This window comes from Falco cherrug, chromosome Z, assembly GCF_023634085.1.
Source record: "Falco cherrug isolate bFalChe1 chromosome Z, bFalChe1.pri, whole genome shotgun sequence".
NCBI lineage: Eukaryota > Metazoa > Chordata > Aves > Falconiformes > Falconidae > Falco > Falco cherrug.
The window spans coordinates 20,428,978-20,448,160 of NC_073720.1; the positions used below are offsets into that span (position 1 = coordinate 20,428,978).

General features: G+C 39.4%; 1 protein-coding gene across 4 annotated transcripts in view; it reads left to right on the plus strand.

The window, feature by feature from the left end:
- GPBP1 (GC-rich promoter binding protein 1) overlaps nt 1–14,389 on the plus strand; it is a 35,055-nt gene extending 20,666 nt beyond the window's left edge. For 2 of the 4 annotated variants that reach the window (XM_055699245.1, XM_005432703.4), the window contains 8 exons: nt 445–668; nt 1,323–1,389; nt 3,779–3,963; nt 4,773–4,913; nt 5,406–5,570; nt 9,763–9,947; nt 12,711–12,813; nt 13,909–14,389. In XM_055699245.1, coding sequence (XP_055555220.1) covers nt 445–668; nt 1,323–1,389; nt 3,779–3,963; nt 4,773–4,913; nt 5,406–5,570; nt 9,763–9,947; nt 12,711–12,813; nt 13,909–14,067 — 1,229 coding nt within the window. In that variant the 3' untranslated portion in view covers nt 14,068–14,389. Of the gene's footprint in view, nt 1–444; nt 669–1,322; nt 1,390–2,418; nt 2,592–3,778; nt 3,964–4,772; nt 4,914–5,405; nt 5,571–9,762; nt 9,948–12,710; nt 12,814–13,908 lie in introns of those variants that run through there. The other 2 variants (XM_014281633.3, XM_014281631.3) reach the window with 2 other exon arrangements.
- Nucleotides 14,390–19,183: the final 4,794 nt, after the last annotated feature.

Here is a 19,183-nt window from a genome sequence, read left to right on the forward strand (position 1 = left end):
TACTTTGTAGCACTCAATCTAGGAAAAAAAGTCTGAAGGTGGTAACTCCTATGCTACATTCTTATTCTGTAGTAAAATAGAGGTAGTGGAAAGACAGATATGGGACAGGGTGTGAGTACAAAGTTGGTTAAAGTAGTGTGGTTCCTGGTGTCTTACTTTCTCTTAAGAATAAGAGTGTTGAGTGAATATTCTAGCACCCAACATCTAAATGAGCAGACAGAATAGGAGATTGACTTGTCCTAATGTTGGACTACTGTTCTCTTGCTCTCGCATTGTTTTGTAAGATTCTTCCCTGCTGCTTAAGTGAATGAAAACTTAATTTACTATTCTATCACATGCCAGAGTATAGAGCTCCTGGCTTAACTTCTCTAACAATTTTGCAAAAGTAGAATATTATTTTAAAATTGTTTGTTGTTACATTTCTTTAAAATTTAAAATTCTAAGGGCATTTTGGGAGAAGAGAGAGGAATGGTTGGCGTGTACAAGGCAGAAATGGTTCAGAAAATACAAACCATCGTGGAGGATACCATGGTGGAGGTTCCCGTGCTCGTACCAGGACTTTCCACTGTGGAAAAGGCCAGGGATGGCATGAAGACAATGTACCTGATACTGAAACTGGGAAAAAGGAAGACAAAGTAGTACCCAAACAATTTGAGGCTGAGGATTTTGTAAGTTAATTGTAATTATAATAAACAAGGTTTCATTGTTTCTGCTAGTGCCATTTTGTCCATTACAAGCTACTTCATGAGATTTCAGCAGTTGCAGATCATCATATAAGCAATCACCCTTCCCATAGATGAGAGGGTGTTAGTCATTTGTCCACTAATTGTTTCTCCTTTTATATCCGGTTTTTATCATTACATATTTATTATTGTCACTTAAGTGTTTAAGTATAACTACAGCCTGATTCCAGCTTACTGGGGTATGTGTATGTAGTAAATTCTACAGTTACCTTACTGGAAATCTGAAGTACTGTCAAAGTGATCTTTCCATTAGTGACCCATTTGAGATCCCACGCTTCAACCTAGAATCGTAGGATGTATGAGGAAGGGTGAGCTTCCTCTTTGAAGAACCATACATCAGTGTTCTTTGTTTTCTCTGGACAGTTTGTGTAATGGGATTGATTGCTACCTGATGTGTTTTGTTGGAGAAAAAAACCAAGTGAGCATTGACCTATTTGAGTTACAGGGGGAAGTGTCCAGTCTGTCTCCATTTAAAAATCTTTGACAGCAGAGGTCATACTGCCAATATTATTGTGATTCTTTATTTCATTGGTCCCAGAATTCAAGACTTTAAAAAAAAATGATAAAACTTTCTTTCAGCCATCTTTGAACCCTGAATATGAGAGGGAACCAAACCAGAATAAATCTTTAGCTGCAGGTGTGTGGGGTGAGTATTTTTTATGTTTTTAAATGTAAAAGTGTAGCAGAGATCTGAAGCTGTTTTATTTGAAATACAGATTATTTTTTTTAGAATTAGAAAGGTGTAGATTTAAATTACAAAGGCATAGATTGAAATTGAGGAAACTTCAGTATTACTACAATATAAAAATCTTTTCTGTTAGAGGGGTAACACTTCTATTTGAGTATCATTCTGTTGGTCGGTAGATGCAGCCACAACTAGGATTCTTTCCCAGAACAAGTATGCATCCCCTTTATAAAGATATTGAGAATTTATCTTCAGATGCAATGAAGGTGAGTAACCTAAACTAGTGATGTGATTGCTAGCTGATGACTTCATTAGAAAATGCCTTCTGACTGATTAGAGCTGTTGGAAGAGCTTGGAAAGAAACCTAGGAGGGCTGGGAAGAGCAGGTTAGCTTGCAGAGATGTAAGGTCCCTTCCTGAAAGGAGGTGTCTTAAGCTGTTGGCTGTGTTTACAAATTACTTGTAACAAATCCAGTCCTGAGTGTAGGCCTTGAACTGAACTGTAGTTTGGGATTGTTTTCTCATCTCTGCTTGATTAAGTTTGGCTACCACTTTATGATTCTGTGGGCTTTATGTAGTCAGTTGGTTACCCTGAAGAAAGTGGCAGCTTTAGACTGCACAGGTTTTAAATGAGAAACTCACTCAAAATAAGAACCTTTCTCTTTATCAAGAAATAACTTTAAACTTAAAAGCTACTACTTAAACTGGTGCTAATACTGAGATTTAAAATGGTGATTTGCTGATTCTTTTTCTCATACTTCCCCAGTGTGTTTTGTGCTCTTAGCACTATATGTCAGTTAACCTATCCATATAAATATCTAATTGCTAAGAACTTTTGCAAGAACATAAACAGTTGGACTGCTTTCTGGTTTTGTGTGTTTAGCTTTCATGTGAAAGTCAGGAAATAGTTATCTTTTAATAGAACAATAACTGATTTCTATCCTAACCAAGTTGGGAAAAATTACATAGCAATTTGAGTGTTTTTTTGCAGCACTCTGGCTGTGGCCAGCTGCGTGATGTGGCTCAGTTTGATCTCAAGGAGGGTAAGCTTTCCAAGCTTTTTGGATATCACTCTTCACAAGCAAAGGAAGAAACAGTTCTGTTAGTTACCTAAAATCATAGAATGGCTTGGAAGGGACTTTTAAAGGTCATCTAATCCAACCTGTAAGTTACAGTGCAATGACTTGTTACAGTTTACAGCTTGGTATCTTACTTTATTACAGCTCTGCTTCTGGAAACCTCATTTTGTAATTGAAAAACTGAAATTAAGGCAATTATTATTCCCTTTTAAAGGAAACAATATTCAGGACAGGAGGAATGCTACCATCCCCTTCTAATGCCTGTTAAAAATGTGTGCTTCTGTTAGATTCCATTTTACCTTGTGTATATATGATGGGAGCATGTTAATACTATGAAAAGTCTTTTCATAAAGTGTAATGAGAGTTACATATGCAGTTATCACAACGGTTTTGTAACATTTACCTGCTAAACAAAGCTTAAGTCACTTATGCTTTTAAGACAGGTTTTTTTAAACTTAGGCTATAGTGACTGCCTGTGAAGTAGAATTACTTGGAGGGAGAGGAGATAATCTGGGAAAAGGCTGCTAATGCAACATTGAAATGTGTGTACAAAAAAGTAATGAAAGTATTTGTTTTACTTTTTGAAAATTTTAGAACTTTTTAGTAGGTGTTCTTTAAAATGTTAAATGTCAGTGACTCAGTAGGACAGCTGATTGTATGTCCCTTAATTAGTGCCCTCTTCAACATGGGCATGTTGTAAGCTTCAGTTGTTCTGTTATGCCCATCTGAGGCATGGAGATAAACTGGTCATTGCTGTGGTCTAGAGTGGTGCACATCTGTTGTCTCATGTTTGTAAAGCCTCAGTGTGGAGCATTTGGCTCTAAACTGAGCTGTTAATAAATATATAATAAATTATTTTAGTAACCTTAAAGGGAAATATGAAAAGCATAATCTCTTTTGAAGATTATGTAACTATCAGCAGCTAACAATATTTGGATTTTAGATTTGCAAACAACAACTCTGTAGGTGGCTTCTTGAAAGAAAATCTTTACTTTCCAGGAAGTAAAAATCCTGCATTGACAAGTGAAATATTTTACAAATGGTTGTTGTAGAAAATGGAACAGAACCTGTATTTATCCAGGTTTGTACAGTGAACATTTGTGGAACTAATGCTGGACTAAGTTCCTGATTTATGCCTGTTTGCTCTGAACCATTTAGCTATCCAGTACCTTATGAACGAGAAAGTTAAGATTGTAGACGCATGCATGCATACACACACATATAAATAAATATATATATATATGCACACACACTTCTTTTTTTTTTTTCCAGAGTACCCTTTGAATCCTAAGTCTAGATCTCCGAGAATGCTGGTCATTAAAAAGGGCAATACAAAAGAACTGCAGATATCTGGATTCCCAGTAGTAGGAAGTCTTCATTCACAGTCAGTAAGGGATGGAACTGGCACAAGTATTTATAAAGGATTAGTCCCTAAACCTGTCACTCCACCTGCAAAGGTGAGTCTTGGATACCGGTGGCATGAACAACATGCTGAAAAAAGTCTTGCTGTAATTCTGAATGTGTTTATTTCACCCCAAGAGTACTGTTCCTAGAGTATTATGCTTTCAGCTCTTGCTAAGTGCAGCACACCCCAAAGGTGAATGGAAGCCATTTTTCTCAGTTTTCTTTTCAAACTACACTCTCTGTTTCTCATTTACCTTTTTTGAGAAGGGCAAGATCTGTACAAACGAGAATGAAAAGGATGTTTTTAACTTACGCAGTTAAATAAGTTAAATAATAGCAGTGCCTTTTGTGTATATAATTTTAACAGAAAAATACGTAGTGGAGAGATACAGTCAGCATAAAAATACCTTCAGAATTTATCACAATTGTCGATAGAGATTGAGTTTCAAGCTATTAGTGTCATTCTGGTCCCTTGCAAAATGCAGCTTTCCTTCTCTTGATACTTGTTTCAGGAATTTTTCTGTGTTCTCAAGAGCACGTTGGAGTAATTCTTACCCCTCTAACATTCTAAATGAAAAACAATACTTTCAGCTGCTGAAGACTTCTATTTTGATTCTTCATACCTCAAATATGAGGATCTGAATTGTTTTGCAATTTTAGTCTTTATATAAAAAGTGTAAGCAGTATTTGTGAGCGGATGATTTGCTCATAAACAGTCTCTTTTACACAAGAAAGCAGGTGTTTGTACTAAATTATGGTTATAGTTAAGATCTGCTTTTGCTTAATCATTTTTCTGAAGATTCCTAAAAATAATCCTATTGTAGTTATTGACTCTTAAATTTGTGTTTAAATTTTTGTTTAGCCTACACAGTGGAAAAGCCAAGCAAAAGAAAATAAACTTGGGAATCTGTTTCCTCATGAGTCTGCATCCGGTGTTGGCAGTTTCAGTCCTTTCACATCAATTGCCAAGGCATTTACTGTATCACAAAATTCAGTGAAAGAGGTAAAGCAGTGCCTGCAGTTTTTATCAAATCTATAAAACGTTTAATTTGGTTAGATAAGGGAATCAGTAAGTGTTATGCGGAATTATATTACTTAAGGGTTTTTTTGAAGTTAAGGTGTGGGAAGTATGGAAGGCCCGTCGCTGGCCTTTAAGTACTGCACAATTTGCTTTGTAGGTTTGATTTGAAGTAAAAATGGTGCATTAGGAAGTATAACCTGATAGGTTTAAACTTCAAAAGTGCTAATTGTATAATACACTTAAGAAGGTCCATTGTTCATTAGCAGTGCTCCATAAACCTGCATCTCTGGGTTTACACGTGAGAACTACGTATGTTGAAATACAAGTATCTTACCTCTGTTTTTAACTGTGGATGTATGTGAAACTACAGGTTTCTTAAACTACAGGTGCCAGGGAGTCTTTTTGTCTTTATTCATTCAGAAAACATTAGATGAAACTTCTAATATTCTTTCTCTTTCTGACTCCCTACATTAGTGTATTCGGTCAAATTCTTCATCCCCTGTTGACAAAGTTGGTCAGCCTCGTTTAACAAAATTGACAAGAATGCGGGTCGATAAGAAGAGTGAATTTTTGAAAGCATTGAAACAAGATAGAGTGGAAGAGAAACATGAAGATGAGAGTCATGCTGGGCAAGAGAAGGTAGTTTTGTTCATACCCATTGTAGATCCAGCAGTAGTAGTTTTCAGATGGACTAAAAACTACTTTATTTTTCTCTTAACAGCTGTTAAGTCATGGTGTTGGATCTCTAAATGAAGGAGTTACATTTTGATGAATTTTAGAAAGTTGTTCCAAGTACTACTCTTCCTCTAGTGCTTCTTAATAGTTTATTTTCTCTCTGCAGTTATCTGTTCATACATGTTAATAACTCAGGTCCACTTTAGCAACAATAAAAAGAATAAATTAAGCTTAGTACACTAACCTAATCATAGAATTGTAGAATTGCTTAGGCTGGAAAAGACTTTAAGGTCATCAAGTCCAACTGTAAGCCTAACACTGCCAAGTCCACCCCATGTCCCCAAGTGCCACATCTACAAGTCTTTTAAATACCTCCAGGGATGGTGACTCAGCTGCTTTCCTGGGGCAGCCTCTTCCAGAGCTTGACAGCCCTTTTGGTGAAGAATTTTTTCCTAATACCCAATCTAAACCTCCCCTGGTGCAAGTGGAGGCCATTCCCTCTTGTTCTATTGCTTGTTAATTGGGAGAAGAGACCAACACCCGCCTTGCTATAACCTCCTGTCAGGTAGTTGTAGAGAGTGGTAAGATCTCTCCCCTCAGCTTCCTTCTTTCTAGGCCAAGCAACTCCAGTTCCCTTGGCCACTCCTCTTAAGACTTCTTCTCTAGACTCTTTAACCAGCTTTGTTGCCTTTCTTTGGATGCACTCAGCACCTCAATGTCTTTCTTGAGTGAGGAGCCCAAAACTGAACACAGCATTTGAGGTGCAGCCCCACCACTGCCCAGTACAGGGGGATAATCACTTCCCCAGCCCTGCTGGCCACACTTATTTCTGATACAAGCCAGGATGCTGTTGTCCTTCTTGGCCACCTGAGCACACTGCTGGCTGAGATTCAGCCAGCTGTCGACCGGCACCCCCAGCTCTTTTTCTGTTGAGCAGCTTTCCAGACGCTCTGCCCCAAGCCTGTAGTATTGTGTGCGGTTGTTGTGACCCAAGCGCAGGACCCAGCACTGAGCCTGTTGAACCTCATACAGTTGTCCATGGCCCATCAATCCAGCCCATCCAGATCCCCCCACAGAGCCTTCCTCCCCTCCAGCAGTTCAACACTGTTCCCCCAACATGGTGTCAGCTGCAAACTTACTGAAGGTGCAGTCAGTCCCCCCATCCAGATCACTGATGAAGATATCGAACAGAACTGGCCCTGGGGAACACTGCTTATGACTGGCAGCCAACTGGATTTAATTCAGTTCACCACAAATCTTTGAGCTTGGTCTTCCAACCAGTTTGTTACCCAGCAAAGTGTACAGCCCATCCAAGCCACGAGCAAACAGTTTCTCCAGGAAAATGCTGTGAGAAACAGTGTAAAAGGCTTTACTAAGGTCCAGGCAGACAACATCCACAGCCTTTCCCTCATCCACTAGGCAGGTCACCTTGTTAAAGAAGGGGATCAGGTTGGTCCAGCAGGACTTGCCTTTCACAAACCCGTGCTGGCTGGGCCTGATCCCCTGGCTGTCCCACACATGCCACGTGATGGCACTCAGGATGATCTGCTCCATGACCTTCCCCAGCACCGAGGTCAGGCTGACAGGCCTGTAGTTCCGCAGATCCTCCTTCCCGCCCTTCTTGTAGGTGGGTGTCACACTGGCTGACCTCCAGTCCACTGGGATCGCCCTGGTTAGCCAGGACTGTTGGTAAATGATGGGAAGTTGCTCAGGGAGCACTTCTGCCAGCTCCCTCAGTACCATTGTGTGGATCCCACCTGGCCCCATAGACTTGTGGAGGGCAGTGTTTCTTACCTTGGCTATTCGTTATCCTACAAAACAATGAAACCATTTCCTTTCTAATTAGAGTGTTTAGACAGCAAACAGTTCTCTATTCTTGGTTAATAGGAGCAATAGTTAAATCTGTGCATATATAGAGAACTTGTTTTTTCTTCCTAACTGAGAACTTGGAAGCCTGTACTGCCTATACATAATACATGTCGGGTTTCAGTCTGGATCAATTTATGCAGTGCTTGGCTGGCACCAGAGAATATTTGTGTAAGTGCTACCAGCCACCAACAAGCCATAAGCATAGTTATCGTGGATAGTCCAAGTGAAGGTAAGTATTGTATTATTCAGGATGAGATGATTACAAGCCTGTTTGCTGTAAACAAGTGGTTTAAAGTGTTCTAACAAAACAATGTCGTTAGTTACAAATCAGCCAGATAAATGAGTGGTTTTGAGAAAGATTTATTCAGAGACATGAAAAAAGAAACAGTGCCAGTGTGCATTGCTCATAAATGTAATACTGAGTGTTCTGACTCTGTTCCTATTTCAGGCAAAACAAAATTTGCTGTAATGGGACTATACAACCTCACTGCATGTGTGAGTTAAAAAAGGTGAAATCTTTCCGTTGGGTATTCTTTGGCTTAGCACCCTGAGATGGGTGTTGGGGGTAACGTTCATGTATGTATAAGAAATACACAAAGATACTGGTTTAAGATTAAAAAAGATAGTAGAAAACACTGTCTTGCTTCAGAATTCTGAAATAGTGTATGAACTTGGTGGGAATTTCTGTACCTGAAATTGTCTGGAGTTAATATCGTCTTCATTATATATATGTCAAATGCGTTTGGTTGTCTCATTGTACATAGCTGAGTTTCAGAAGGAAGTGTATTGAAAAAGAAAAAAGGCTTTTAGTGGTGGAAGTTTTACTGTCCTTGGACAGGAGTATGTAACATGTAGCCTGCAGTAGTTGTTGGCAAGTGCATGCTTCCTTTTCCCTGCCACTGCTATTTCACTAACAGGTGTGAAAAGATGTTAAACAAATCATGTAACTAACAGTTGTCCTGCTTCCAACATTTCATTTTAATGATCGTCAGTAGAGGACGTGGTGTGCAACTGAGCGGATGAGGAGATAACTACATATCAGTCTTCTATAACATGATCCTGTTGATGGAATGTTAAGGCCTGCAGTCACAGATTTCTTGTCTGAAATAACAAGGCAAATCGTAATCAGCAGCTGAATCATGCTTGGAGAAAGCCATTTTGCTCTGTATTTATTAAAATTGTTTAATATTTTAATGAATTTTTTTTGATAATCTGAGATGCATTCTTCAGGTGTATGATTTTAACAGCTGAGTGTGTGTTTACTGGGGTACTTGTTCTTAAGAAACACTTAATGAGCATTCTAAAATCTCTGGAAGCAGACAGAAATTTTAAAAATTAAAAAAAAAAAAAAAAAAGAGGGAAATGATGGTGATGGTCTTGATCCTGGACTCTGAAGAATGGTTTCTTAGAAGTACAGAACTGGCTGATAGAATGATTGCCTCCTGCTATGAATAATGCTCTTATATGTCCAGTTTAGGGATTTTGTTGTCAAAAGGGTGTTAACTAGATGATGATTGTACTTTCTTCTTTGTATTTACAGTTAATAAGACTTCTGAGGCTATTTGGCTAAATTACTAAATAAAAATTACAGGTTGCTGCATAAGTAGAATAAAACCCCCCACCTCTGCTTTGTAGGATTAAAGAGCTTTTAGTATTTTGAGTGAACCTGAACAGTCTGCTTTCTGAATAAACTTTCTTCATAGTTCTTATTTGATGGCTAGTAAGTTATAGTTGCTGTTTACAACAGCCTGAGAAGCTGTTGTGAGTGCATATGTGTAGGGGAAGCTGTTTGAATTGAACGAGCAATATTGACTCTTTCTGAACCTGTGGCAGATAAATTTTCTGATTGAGATATGGTGGCTGTGACCTGCCCCTTACACTAAATTAAATTGAGAACTTTTATGCTATCTAGCTGCTTCTGACACACATGGCTCTGTTTAATTAGGAACATTGTTTAAGTTCGACAGATAACCTGTTATTTCTGTTTGTATGAAAGACAGCTTAAATAAGTTTGAATTTTAAGATGTGTTTGAAACTTTGTGAAAAATGTTTGAGGCAGGTCTTGGGAGTTTCTTTCTGCATTACTTGATTGGTGGCGTAAGTTAAGATTTCTGTAGTATCCAGGTATTGCAGACTCTAGAAGTATGAATAGAATTACCCCCAAGATGGTGTAGAGTGTTTCCACTTAAGCTTAATTTCTATTAAACACTGAATTGCAGCACTTGCAAACATTTACTTGTGAATGAAAATTATTTTAAACTTTGTAATATGTAATTGTTTTTAACAGGATGATGAGTCCTTTAACTCGTGTAACAGCAACAGTCCTCATCATGAGAGAGATATAAACCAAAACTTTGAAAGTGAAATTCTGCAGGAGAATGGCAATGCTTCAATTACATCTCAACAGATCATTCAATCTTCAACTTTCCCTCAGGCAGATGTTCTTTCAAGCTCACTTGAGGCAGAGCATAGGTACGTACTTTATATTATATAATGTTCCTTCATAAGTGAGCATGTCATCATTTCTTACTAGTTCAGAAGCCAGAATCTGAAAACTGAGAACACATAAAATGTTTAATGACTACTGTCAATTTAACTTTTAGTTATGTACTTATTTAATATGGAATATACTTTGTTTCTACTAAATTTGTAGAATTTAGCTTAAGCTGACTTAAGCTTGCTTTACTAAAAATGTGGTGTAGTTTCTTACAAAGAAACAAAGCAGACTACATAGTGACTTCATCCCTCTGATTTTGGTCTGCATGCCTAGGAGGAGCAGTGCATGTAATTGCTATTTGTATTAATAATAGTTTAAATGCTGCATCTTATGTAAAACTTGTGGGTTTTTCCTCATTGTTAAAGTAATTATTTCTGTAGCTGACTAGTTGACACTGTCAGTGATATCACAAGAGAGTGCACTCGGAAGGGAGAAAGTAACTTCAAAAAAGGATTGAAACAATTCTGGTATCTCGTAGGAGTAACTGCAGTAGCCAGCTGGTTGAGATGAGGATGCTTCTGCTGGGAAATCACAACTCAGTCTGGAGATGAGCTTGTCCTGAGCCCTGTCAGATTCTTACTTTTTCTGGCAACTACAGATTTGCAGTGATAGACAGAGTTTTTTTCTTTTGTAGTGATAGATTATATGTATACATTGGACTAGAGAACTTTCCCTTTTGTAGTACCTGCAGATGAAACTTTCATACTCATGAGGGATAAGAGGATATGAAAAGTGAAATGCTCCCTGCTCTGTTCCTTTTTTTCCACCGTTGGCTATGGAAATAACCGATCTTTCTTTGGCCACTAGAGGCTGCTGATGACAATGCTAGGAGTCAGATGTAACACTCACTTTTCAATTCAAATGACTTTGGCTTTCATAGGGTTTCTGGGCAAATGTCTTTCCTTTGTGGTGTCCCAGAGAGGCTGTGTGCTAGCCCTTTGGCTAGTGACCTCTGTGTGTATGTAGACAGATGTTATGGTAAGCCTTTTTGTGGTAAATTGGACTCGAAGTGACCATCTTAACTCACAGGCTAATTGTGCATGCCTAGTAACGGTATTGGCATGTCTTGTACAAAGTGTATCTTGGGCTTCTCTTCTGCTGGGGAAGCTTCCAACAAACAGCTATCTTGTTGTCAAGTTTGCTAATCTGATTTTTTTTTTTTGTAGTTCATCCTTCCAACCATTCTAGAAGCCTAGTGTTTCTTCAAAGGGACAGTGGTCCTGCTAACTTCAGACAATGTTACTTAAAAATTAATTAGCTATTGCCCTAAATTTAATATACGTTGACAAGAGCTCTGTAACTGTTCCATTTATTCTTAGCTTGCAGTAAAACTTTCTAACTCAAATTACTGTTGCCAAAAATGTAACTGTCACTGAACTGCATTTAGCATTGCAAGTAGTTTTCTGTATGCACATATTCTCTTTTAAGAGAGCTTTGGATGACTTGCATATTATTTCTGCTGCTTCCTGAGGATTTAATTGTTCTTGGCTGTCACATTGTCCAGTTCAGTCCAAATACTACAGAGGATGTAATTTCCATTTCTGTAACTGTCCTGTTAACTTTTTTGTAAACAGAGTAGTGCTGTTCTCCCCTTCTACAATTTCTACTTTTATTATGGTTTAACAACAGTCATTGGTGTCACTGGTCACCTGCAAGTTTGCCCAATGCACATCCATTGTATTGGGACCTAGAGTTCTTTGTGGGGGGAGGGTTATACTGAAGGACATTTTCTTCTGAGTCTGGCTAAATGACATACCTGGCCCATCACATCAGCTATGAGTTTGTCTTACTTCCCTGTGTTATTATATCCACCATTCTGTGATGCCGTATGTCAGTTCTGGCATATACTTTAGAAACCTTTATTATTTGTGAAATAGCTTTTAATTTTCTCTAACATCTGAGGTCAACAAGTGCATGGTTTGGCTGAAGAATGTGCTAATCCTTCTGGCAAAAACTTTGCAGCAAGAGAACTTACTGTCTTCATTGTTTAGAGTAATGGTTTCTTCACCCTCAGATAACCCCTGTTTTCACAGTGTCTTCATATATAAAAACACTTTCTTCCTGTTCAGATACTGCTTGACTTTTCACACTAGCTAAAACATTATGTATTACATTTCTGGATATTTCAAGCTTAGTCATGAGAGGAATCTCTCTTGTTCCTTTTCCTCTGCTCATCCCAAAACTCACTCCTAGTTGTAGTCTGCCTGTGCTGAAGTAGCAGCAGCTGCCGCTGGGTGGTTCTCAGTTGCAAAGAAGCCTGTCCTGGCTCTGACGTTAGCATGTGCTGGAAGAATGAAGCACTATGTGACCGTCCTGAATTGCTTCCCATGGAGAGGCTCCACCAGTATTCCTCATGGCTGCTCTGTTACCCAGGAAAACCTGCAGATTCCTTCAGTGTCAGTCTTTGTCTCTTCATACTGTTTTCAAGGGATTAATTGCTGCTCCACCAGAGCAGTTATGCAAAGGAAATACATTCTTGCTTTTCCACCTGACACAGATCTGTTACCTTAAGACAAAGGTACAGTTTTTAAAACGGGGTCATCTGTGAAAGACCTGATAGCTTCCCAACTTTTATGCTTTCTGTATCTTTTTGTAAGGCTTTTAACCTACTTCTGTTTAAGAGTTTAACAAAAATGTAGAGTGATAGATCCATTTGTTACAGATTTTTACACATAGGCAGAGCTTGAAATGTCTGGAGTGGATGTAGCAAGTTTCTTAATGTTGTTTTTGATTTAAAGGCTGTTGAAGGAGATGGGCTGGCAGGAAGACACTGAAAATGATGAAACATTTGCTCCCTTAACAGAGGATGAGATGAGGGAGTTCCGAATCATTAGTGAACAGGTAACATGAAGTTAATGTTCCATTATTAACTTGTAGCTGGCTAACCTAAACTCTTACCTTTGAGGAGGATTTGCAGTAATTTTGATGGTTAGAGAGGTTGCTGTTTCAGTAGCATTTCAGTATTGTACTTCTGGAAGAATAGTTGCTTCAAAAAGATAAGGGACCAGTGCTTACTGTGGGTAAGGCCTATGCTTAAAGTATCAAGGGAGAGGTAAGGAAGTGCTTACATGTAGTTTCAGCACCGCTGGTAGTAAATTGCACAGGCTTTCGAGCGCCTCAGCTTAGCTTGAGGAAGGGGAATTTTCTTGTAAGTTTTTTGTGCAGTTTCCTTGGCTCTCCATGATTGACCTTTCTCTACTGGAAATTGAGACACATTTAATTCACTAGTAACAAAATCTGAAAATGCAATCTAGACTTGATTTTTAAAGAAAAATATTTCTTTTTTTTAAGTTAGGAATTCTGTATATCCCTGGTGGAGTCAGTGAGGAGGAGCTGTAAAGGAGGATGTTGTGCAGTGTTAAATCTGAACATGTGATATTTCCATATGTCTAGCCATACATGTGGAGCATTTGGAGTATTGAACTCTTAAATGCTTGGCTTCTGCACAATGTGTGGAAATGCAGTAATTCCTTTCTTGTTGTAGAATCAGTTGTTTCCTTTCTCTCCAGTGTCTGTGACTTTCCAACTGCATCAGGTAGACAGGTAGGGATACCCGTTCCTCCCCGCTGCTTCTCCTGTTCTGGGCCCCTGCCTTATGGCAGACCCTGCCCTTAGCACAGATGTTTGCAACGCTGGAAAAAGGGAATGCACTGCAGGAGAGACCACGTAGGAGGAGAGGTCACTGGGGCAAGGTATCTGAGGAAGTGGGTGAGAAGAGAGTAAGCCCTTGTTGACTGCAGGAGCTTAGTTCAGTTGGAGGCACTTGGCCTGGTGACTGGCCCAGAAGGTGCTTGGGAGTTCTCCTGTGTATATATGAACAGGTAGTGCTGTGGATCTAACGCAGCCCAGAGGTGAACGTGTAGAGAATGTTGAAATGCAACAGATTGTTGTGTTTAGCTTTTCATTCTCTAAATGTATCTCTTTTTCTCATTTCAGTTACAAAAAAATGGCCTTCGGAAAAACATCATTTTGAAAAATGACCTTATCTGTGACTTTAAATTTAGCCCCTGGAAAAACAGCACTTTCACATCTGCTCTGGAGAATGAGGATTCTGAGACAAGCAGCAGTGATACGTCAGATGATGATGACGTGTGAAGACTTCTGTGACATCTGTAGAAGCCCGTTCTAATCTGATTAAAGTTTGGGGATGGGTAGTCCACAAAAAAATCTCGAATTTATATAGTAAGATACCCACTAGCGGAAGAATGATGGGACTTCTGTCTGAGGGAAGGAAGGAATGTTGTATTGGGTGTGTTGAATATTCACTACGATTCCTTCGTAAATGAGTATTGTAGAACGAGGACATGGGTTGACCCGGCATTGGCTGTCTTCATCACTGAAACATTTATGACTAGCAATGTGACAATGTCATAAATCGGACTTTCTCATTTAATAATAAAACCGAAGAATTGTGTAATGTCTTGCAAACCTTCTTTCTTAAAATGTTCAGGTCATAAGGGAAGAAAAGGGCAGCTTGACACAGTGTTAAGCTTGCCAAGTCATTTCGTTCTTACAGTGGAAATAAGGGAAGTCAGTCCTCTTTGTACGCAAAACAGGCAATGTAGCATGTTGGCCAAGATGAACAAAGTGCACTAAAACACTTTTCCTTAATTGAGCTGTTGTACTGTTCTACTTGCACACATAGCCGCTCTTTAGCCGTTTGTGGTGTAGTTGTTAGTAATGGCAAAAGACCCTGATGTTACAGTTCCAAATTTCTAGAACTAACCTTTAAACTAAAGGTTTATGGGATAGCAAGACCCAGTATTCTCACAGTGAACACTTGCCTTGTGGGAAGATAAGCACCTTGTTTTAGGATTTACTATTAGAGTATTGTCTCAGTGCATAGCATCAAGGGTACTGTTTTTAAATCTGGTAAGTTTTGTTTGTATTTACATGAAATGTACTGTGGCAGTAGTGACTACATTTCAAAATGAAGTAAAAACACTAACCACAAGGTCTTGCTTTTATAGCAGCAGAAGTATATCTGTGCAGTAACTACTTGTTTTGCTTACTTTGTGTCAGACTTTTTCTTTATGATCACACATTTGAAAACTAATTCTTTGTTAGTTATAGTTTTATTTGGTTCATTTTAGTTCTTTAAATATTTTCCACAGGGTTGTACAAACTATATAGCATTAATTCATAAACACAACTGCTCTTGGTGACGTCACATTTATAACACAGCTTACATATACAGACATTCCCCCTTTAAGATATTTTTGATTTGTACTATTTCTTATAATAAGTAATTTGCCATTTAGAACTCGTAAAGCAAAAATATTTATGTAGGTGAGATTTTGTCCATATTTAACTTCTTCAGGACAAGACATTTTTTGTAAGCTGGCATATATCAATTTGGGACTAAGGTGGTATGTTTCAGGGTTTTTTTTTGTTTAAGCAGAAATTTCTATTCAAGAGGTCAGTTTTTGTCTTGGAACAGGCATGCAAATGTTTATGTAGTTACTTTTATCATCATGGACTGACATACATAATTTTCTCATTAAATTTAAGAGGATAGATTCCTTTTTTTAAAGAGAAATCTGCCATATCAGTGATGAAGTCTTCCCTACCTGCATGCCTTACACACCTTCCTCCTCCTTCCCCTCTCCTGCAGGTATGTTGTTTTTTTTTTTTTTTTTTTGATTAAATTTGACACCTCGACCTACTGTATTCTCTTTTTGGTTTTCACATCCTATCAATACGATCTTCTGCCTATCCTAATTACTCAGTGGTATGTGAATACACTTTTTATTACTGAGTGAAAACTTTTTTGCTTTGGTATTTCTCAAAGTGGGACATAGACACACCCCCCACACCCCCCCTTATTCAGTTAGTAACAGCTGTCACCTCTGTAATTAACCCTTTGGGAAGATACAATAATTACAGAAGAAATGTGTTGTACTAAGAGTATAGACTTGGGAAATGTACAGGTTGTAACTGAGAAAATTTAGAGAAAGTAGAAGTTATACTTAGTACTTGCTTTAGTAGTTTATATCCTGCACTTGAACAGAAGCACTGGTTACAATGAGCTGTGAGCAAAGGAGGTAACAGGAATTGAGCAGTAGTGGTTTTGCTTTGTGGAACAGAACGCCTTTACAGGCTTCATAACTTCTTTTCTCTGAGTGTGTGCCTGCATCTCTTGTGTCGGTCTGCTGTGTCGTTTGTCCTGGCTCTATGTGACATAATTACTGTCTACTGCTGCTACACCAAGCTTGTGCTTCTGAAGTATGGCATGTTTGATGCTGTGAGTTGATGTGCAGATGCGTAGCCTTAACCAACTGATGCTTGTAGATTCAGCTCTAGTCCTGTGCTGTGGTCTGTTCTGCTGGTTTAGAGACACATCAGAGGTCTGCACAGCCCGTAGATGAAGGTTGTCTGCCTGCTCTGTGACTTTCTTTGCCCTTCACTGCACTATGGGAATGGGGAAGCTTTGATGTTTTCACTGAGGAATCGGATTGCCTTATGTTGTATTTACTTATGGCAAAACTGAGTAGTAGTGTAGTAGTGTTTGTTGGTCCTCTTTTTTTTTTTTTTGGCCACCTTAAGAAACACTTTATTTAGTCATTCGCTGAGGAACTCTATTTTCAGCTGAGTTTTTGTATTTTCCTGGGAAACGTCACTTGAAACAAAGTTGATTTTCATATTTTGCTTCCGTAAAATACATGAAAGCATTCTTTTGCGTTGTTCCCCTCCCTTTTGGTCCGTGCTTGGGGAACGTAAAGCAGAGTGAGATCTGGTTCTCTCATATGTAACAATGCAACTTTTTCCATCTTTGACTTTGTTCATTTCCCAGGACAATTTTAGTGGTTCATTGGTCATTCTCTTCTGTCCTATGTAAACCAGGATCTATTCCCAGGATATATCCTCTCTTATTTTTCTGCTTGAGCAGAGTAAACACCAGCAAGGAAATCTCCCTTAAAAGACTTAAGAGATTGGTGGACCAAGCTTGCTCATTCCCTTAGTAGGTTGTAGTAAGCTTTGTATGTTAAAGAATGTCTGCTGGAGATAGTTTGTCAGTGCTGGGCTGAAAGAGCTTGACTTCAGTGACAGTAATCACCGATTAATGCATGCAGACATGGCACTGCTGTGTGTTTTGCAGTCACTGCCATTTCAGATCTTCATCATGTCTTTATCGGCAGAGAACTGTGTATTCCTGGTTCCCCTTTCCATCCTTCTTCCAAAGGGAAGACAAGTGATGAGTCACTGACTGATGTTCTGATCTGTTGGTTGTGGGGGATGTGCCCTCTACCTGCAGCTGATATGGAGGGTACTGGTGCTGGTGGTAGGGAGCTGGGTCTCCTTACCTCGCCTAGAATGACCAGAGGCCTCCCTCACTGGCTTGTACAGGGCTGCCTTCTCTTTTAACTGGTAAGAGAAGCTAGGTATCTTTCCTGGAAAGAGTTAAAGTTGCCCACTGGTGCATATTGGACCCAATCAAGATACAGAAGTAAGATTTTTGCTGCTTGTTATCCTAGTCTTTGAGAAATATTATCAAGTGTGAAGGACATGGATTTTTGTTTTCCTGTGCAGTTGCCTGGGGGGGGGGGGGGGCGGGGGGAATCTGCTTTATTTATGATGGGAACCTCAAATTTACTGTTTCTTCTCTAAAGAATACCTCTTCTTCAGTAAATACATTTAAACTGTTCGTTGCTGGAAACTGGAAGGAGACTTTAGTTAAGGATGACTTTGTATTTCCTTATTTTTTTTTTTTTGTTTGCTTGCTAGGCAGTGGCTGAGGCAGTTAGTCAGCTGCAGGGAACTTTTGGTGTGATTAAGGATTATTGCTCTTGGGCACCAAGAATTATTGGCTCATTAGGATGATAAATGTGCTGAGTAGCTGGTCAGCTTTCCCTGTGCTGTTACTCATAATTGTCAGTGAGCTTTACGGCAAGCTGAATAAGGCTTGTTTCATTCCCTGGGTCGCTTTTCAGCCTTCCCTGGGGGTGGCTGGCAATGCATTTGCTAAACCAGCACTGGCAGCAATTTGTGGGGCAGCCTGGTTCTGTGTGAGGCATAGGTGTGTGCCTAAAACTTTCTTCTGTCTCTGGAGGTTTGCACTGCCTCAGACATTGCTAAGCAACTTCTGAGGTCTATCTCACTGTGTTGCTATCTAGGAAAGACCTTCAGGCAGGCTAAAGAAAAATTCATACCTTTGACCAGCTGGTCAGCAGGTATACTGCTCTGTTACTGAATTCAGTGCCTACCAAGGCTTGCTTCCCTTGCAGTCTCTTGTGCAGATCTGATCATCTGATGGAGATGTGAGGTCTTACATGGCCTACAGTGGCATGCATTTCTTAAATCCCTACAAAGATACTTGAGAGTATGCTTACTATCCAGCCTTTATTCTGTGTGTTCTTGAACATCCTCTTAGTATGCAGCTATTTAGTCCCCTGGCAATAGCCTGATTGTCATAGAGAAATGAGGTTCCAGATTTGCAGGGCAAATGCTCATGTAGTTTCCTATCCTATCTAGGTCAAAGACACGGTTTTGAAGTGGAAGGGAGTATTTTTGGCAACTGGTATGATTGCTCATGTCCAGAGAAGCATCTGCACAGCAGGCTGATGGATCTTGGATCAGTATGAGGGAACTTGGGTTCTCTTTAGGAGGTGTCAGAAGATAACTGGTTCTGGTGGTATCAAGCAAGGCACTACAGAGCTTCAGCTTCAGCTAGGGAAGCAAAGGAAAACAAACTCCTTCCATTCTGCCAGGAAGCAGTCAAGCTTGAGAACTGATGCAAGAAATTCCAAATGCTAAAATGGTGAACTTGGAACAGCCTGAGCTACTGCATTTTGCTAGATGACCAGACTGGCTGTGTGCTGTCCTGAGTTACCATCATCTAAGCCTGTAGATTCTGACACAGACCTCTTTGCATCAGGTACCAACAGACAGCTCCTGACCTCCTCTGAAGCCAGACGGTACCCACTGTTGCCTTGGTGTTCTCACAGTTGAGTTAAGGAAGATGATGCAGTTTTTCCTCCAATCTGTTACTTATTACAGCCAGTAGTAGGACGTAATGTGTGACTCTGATCCTGCTTATTTTACAGTATAGTACAGCTTTGGTAGAGGCACTGGCTTCCTCTTGATTCTTATTCCTCCTTCTGTGTGACAGCTTGATGTCTGGGAGCTCTGTACTATTCTATATGTCTTCCATCTCCCATCGCTTCCTGTTGCAAGGCTGCTCAAGTGGAACCTTCTTTACAAGTTACGATGC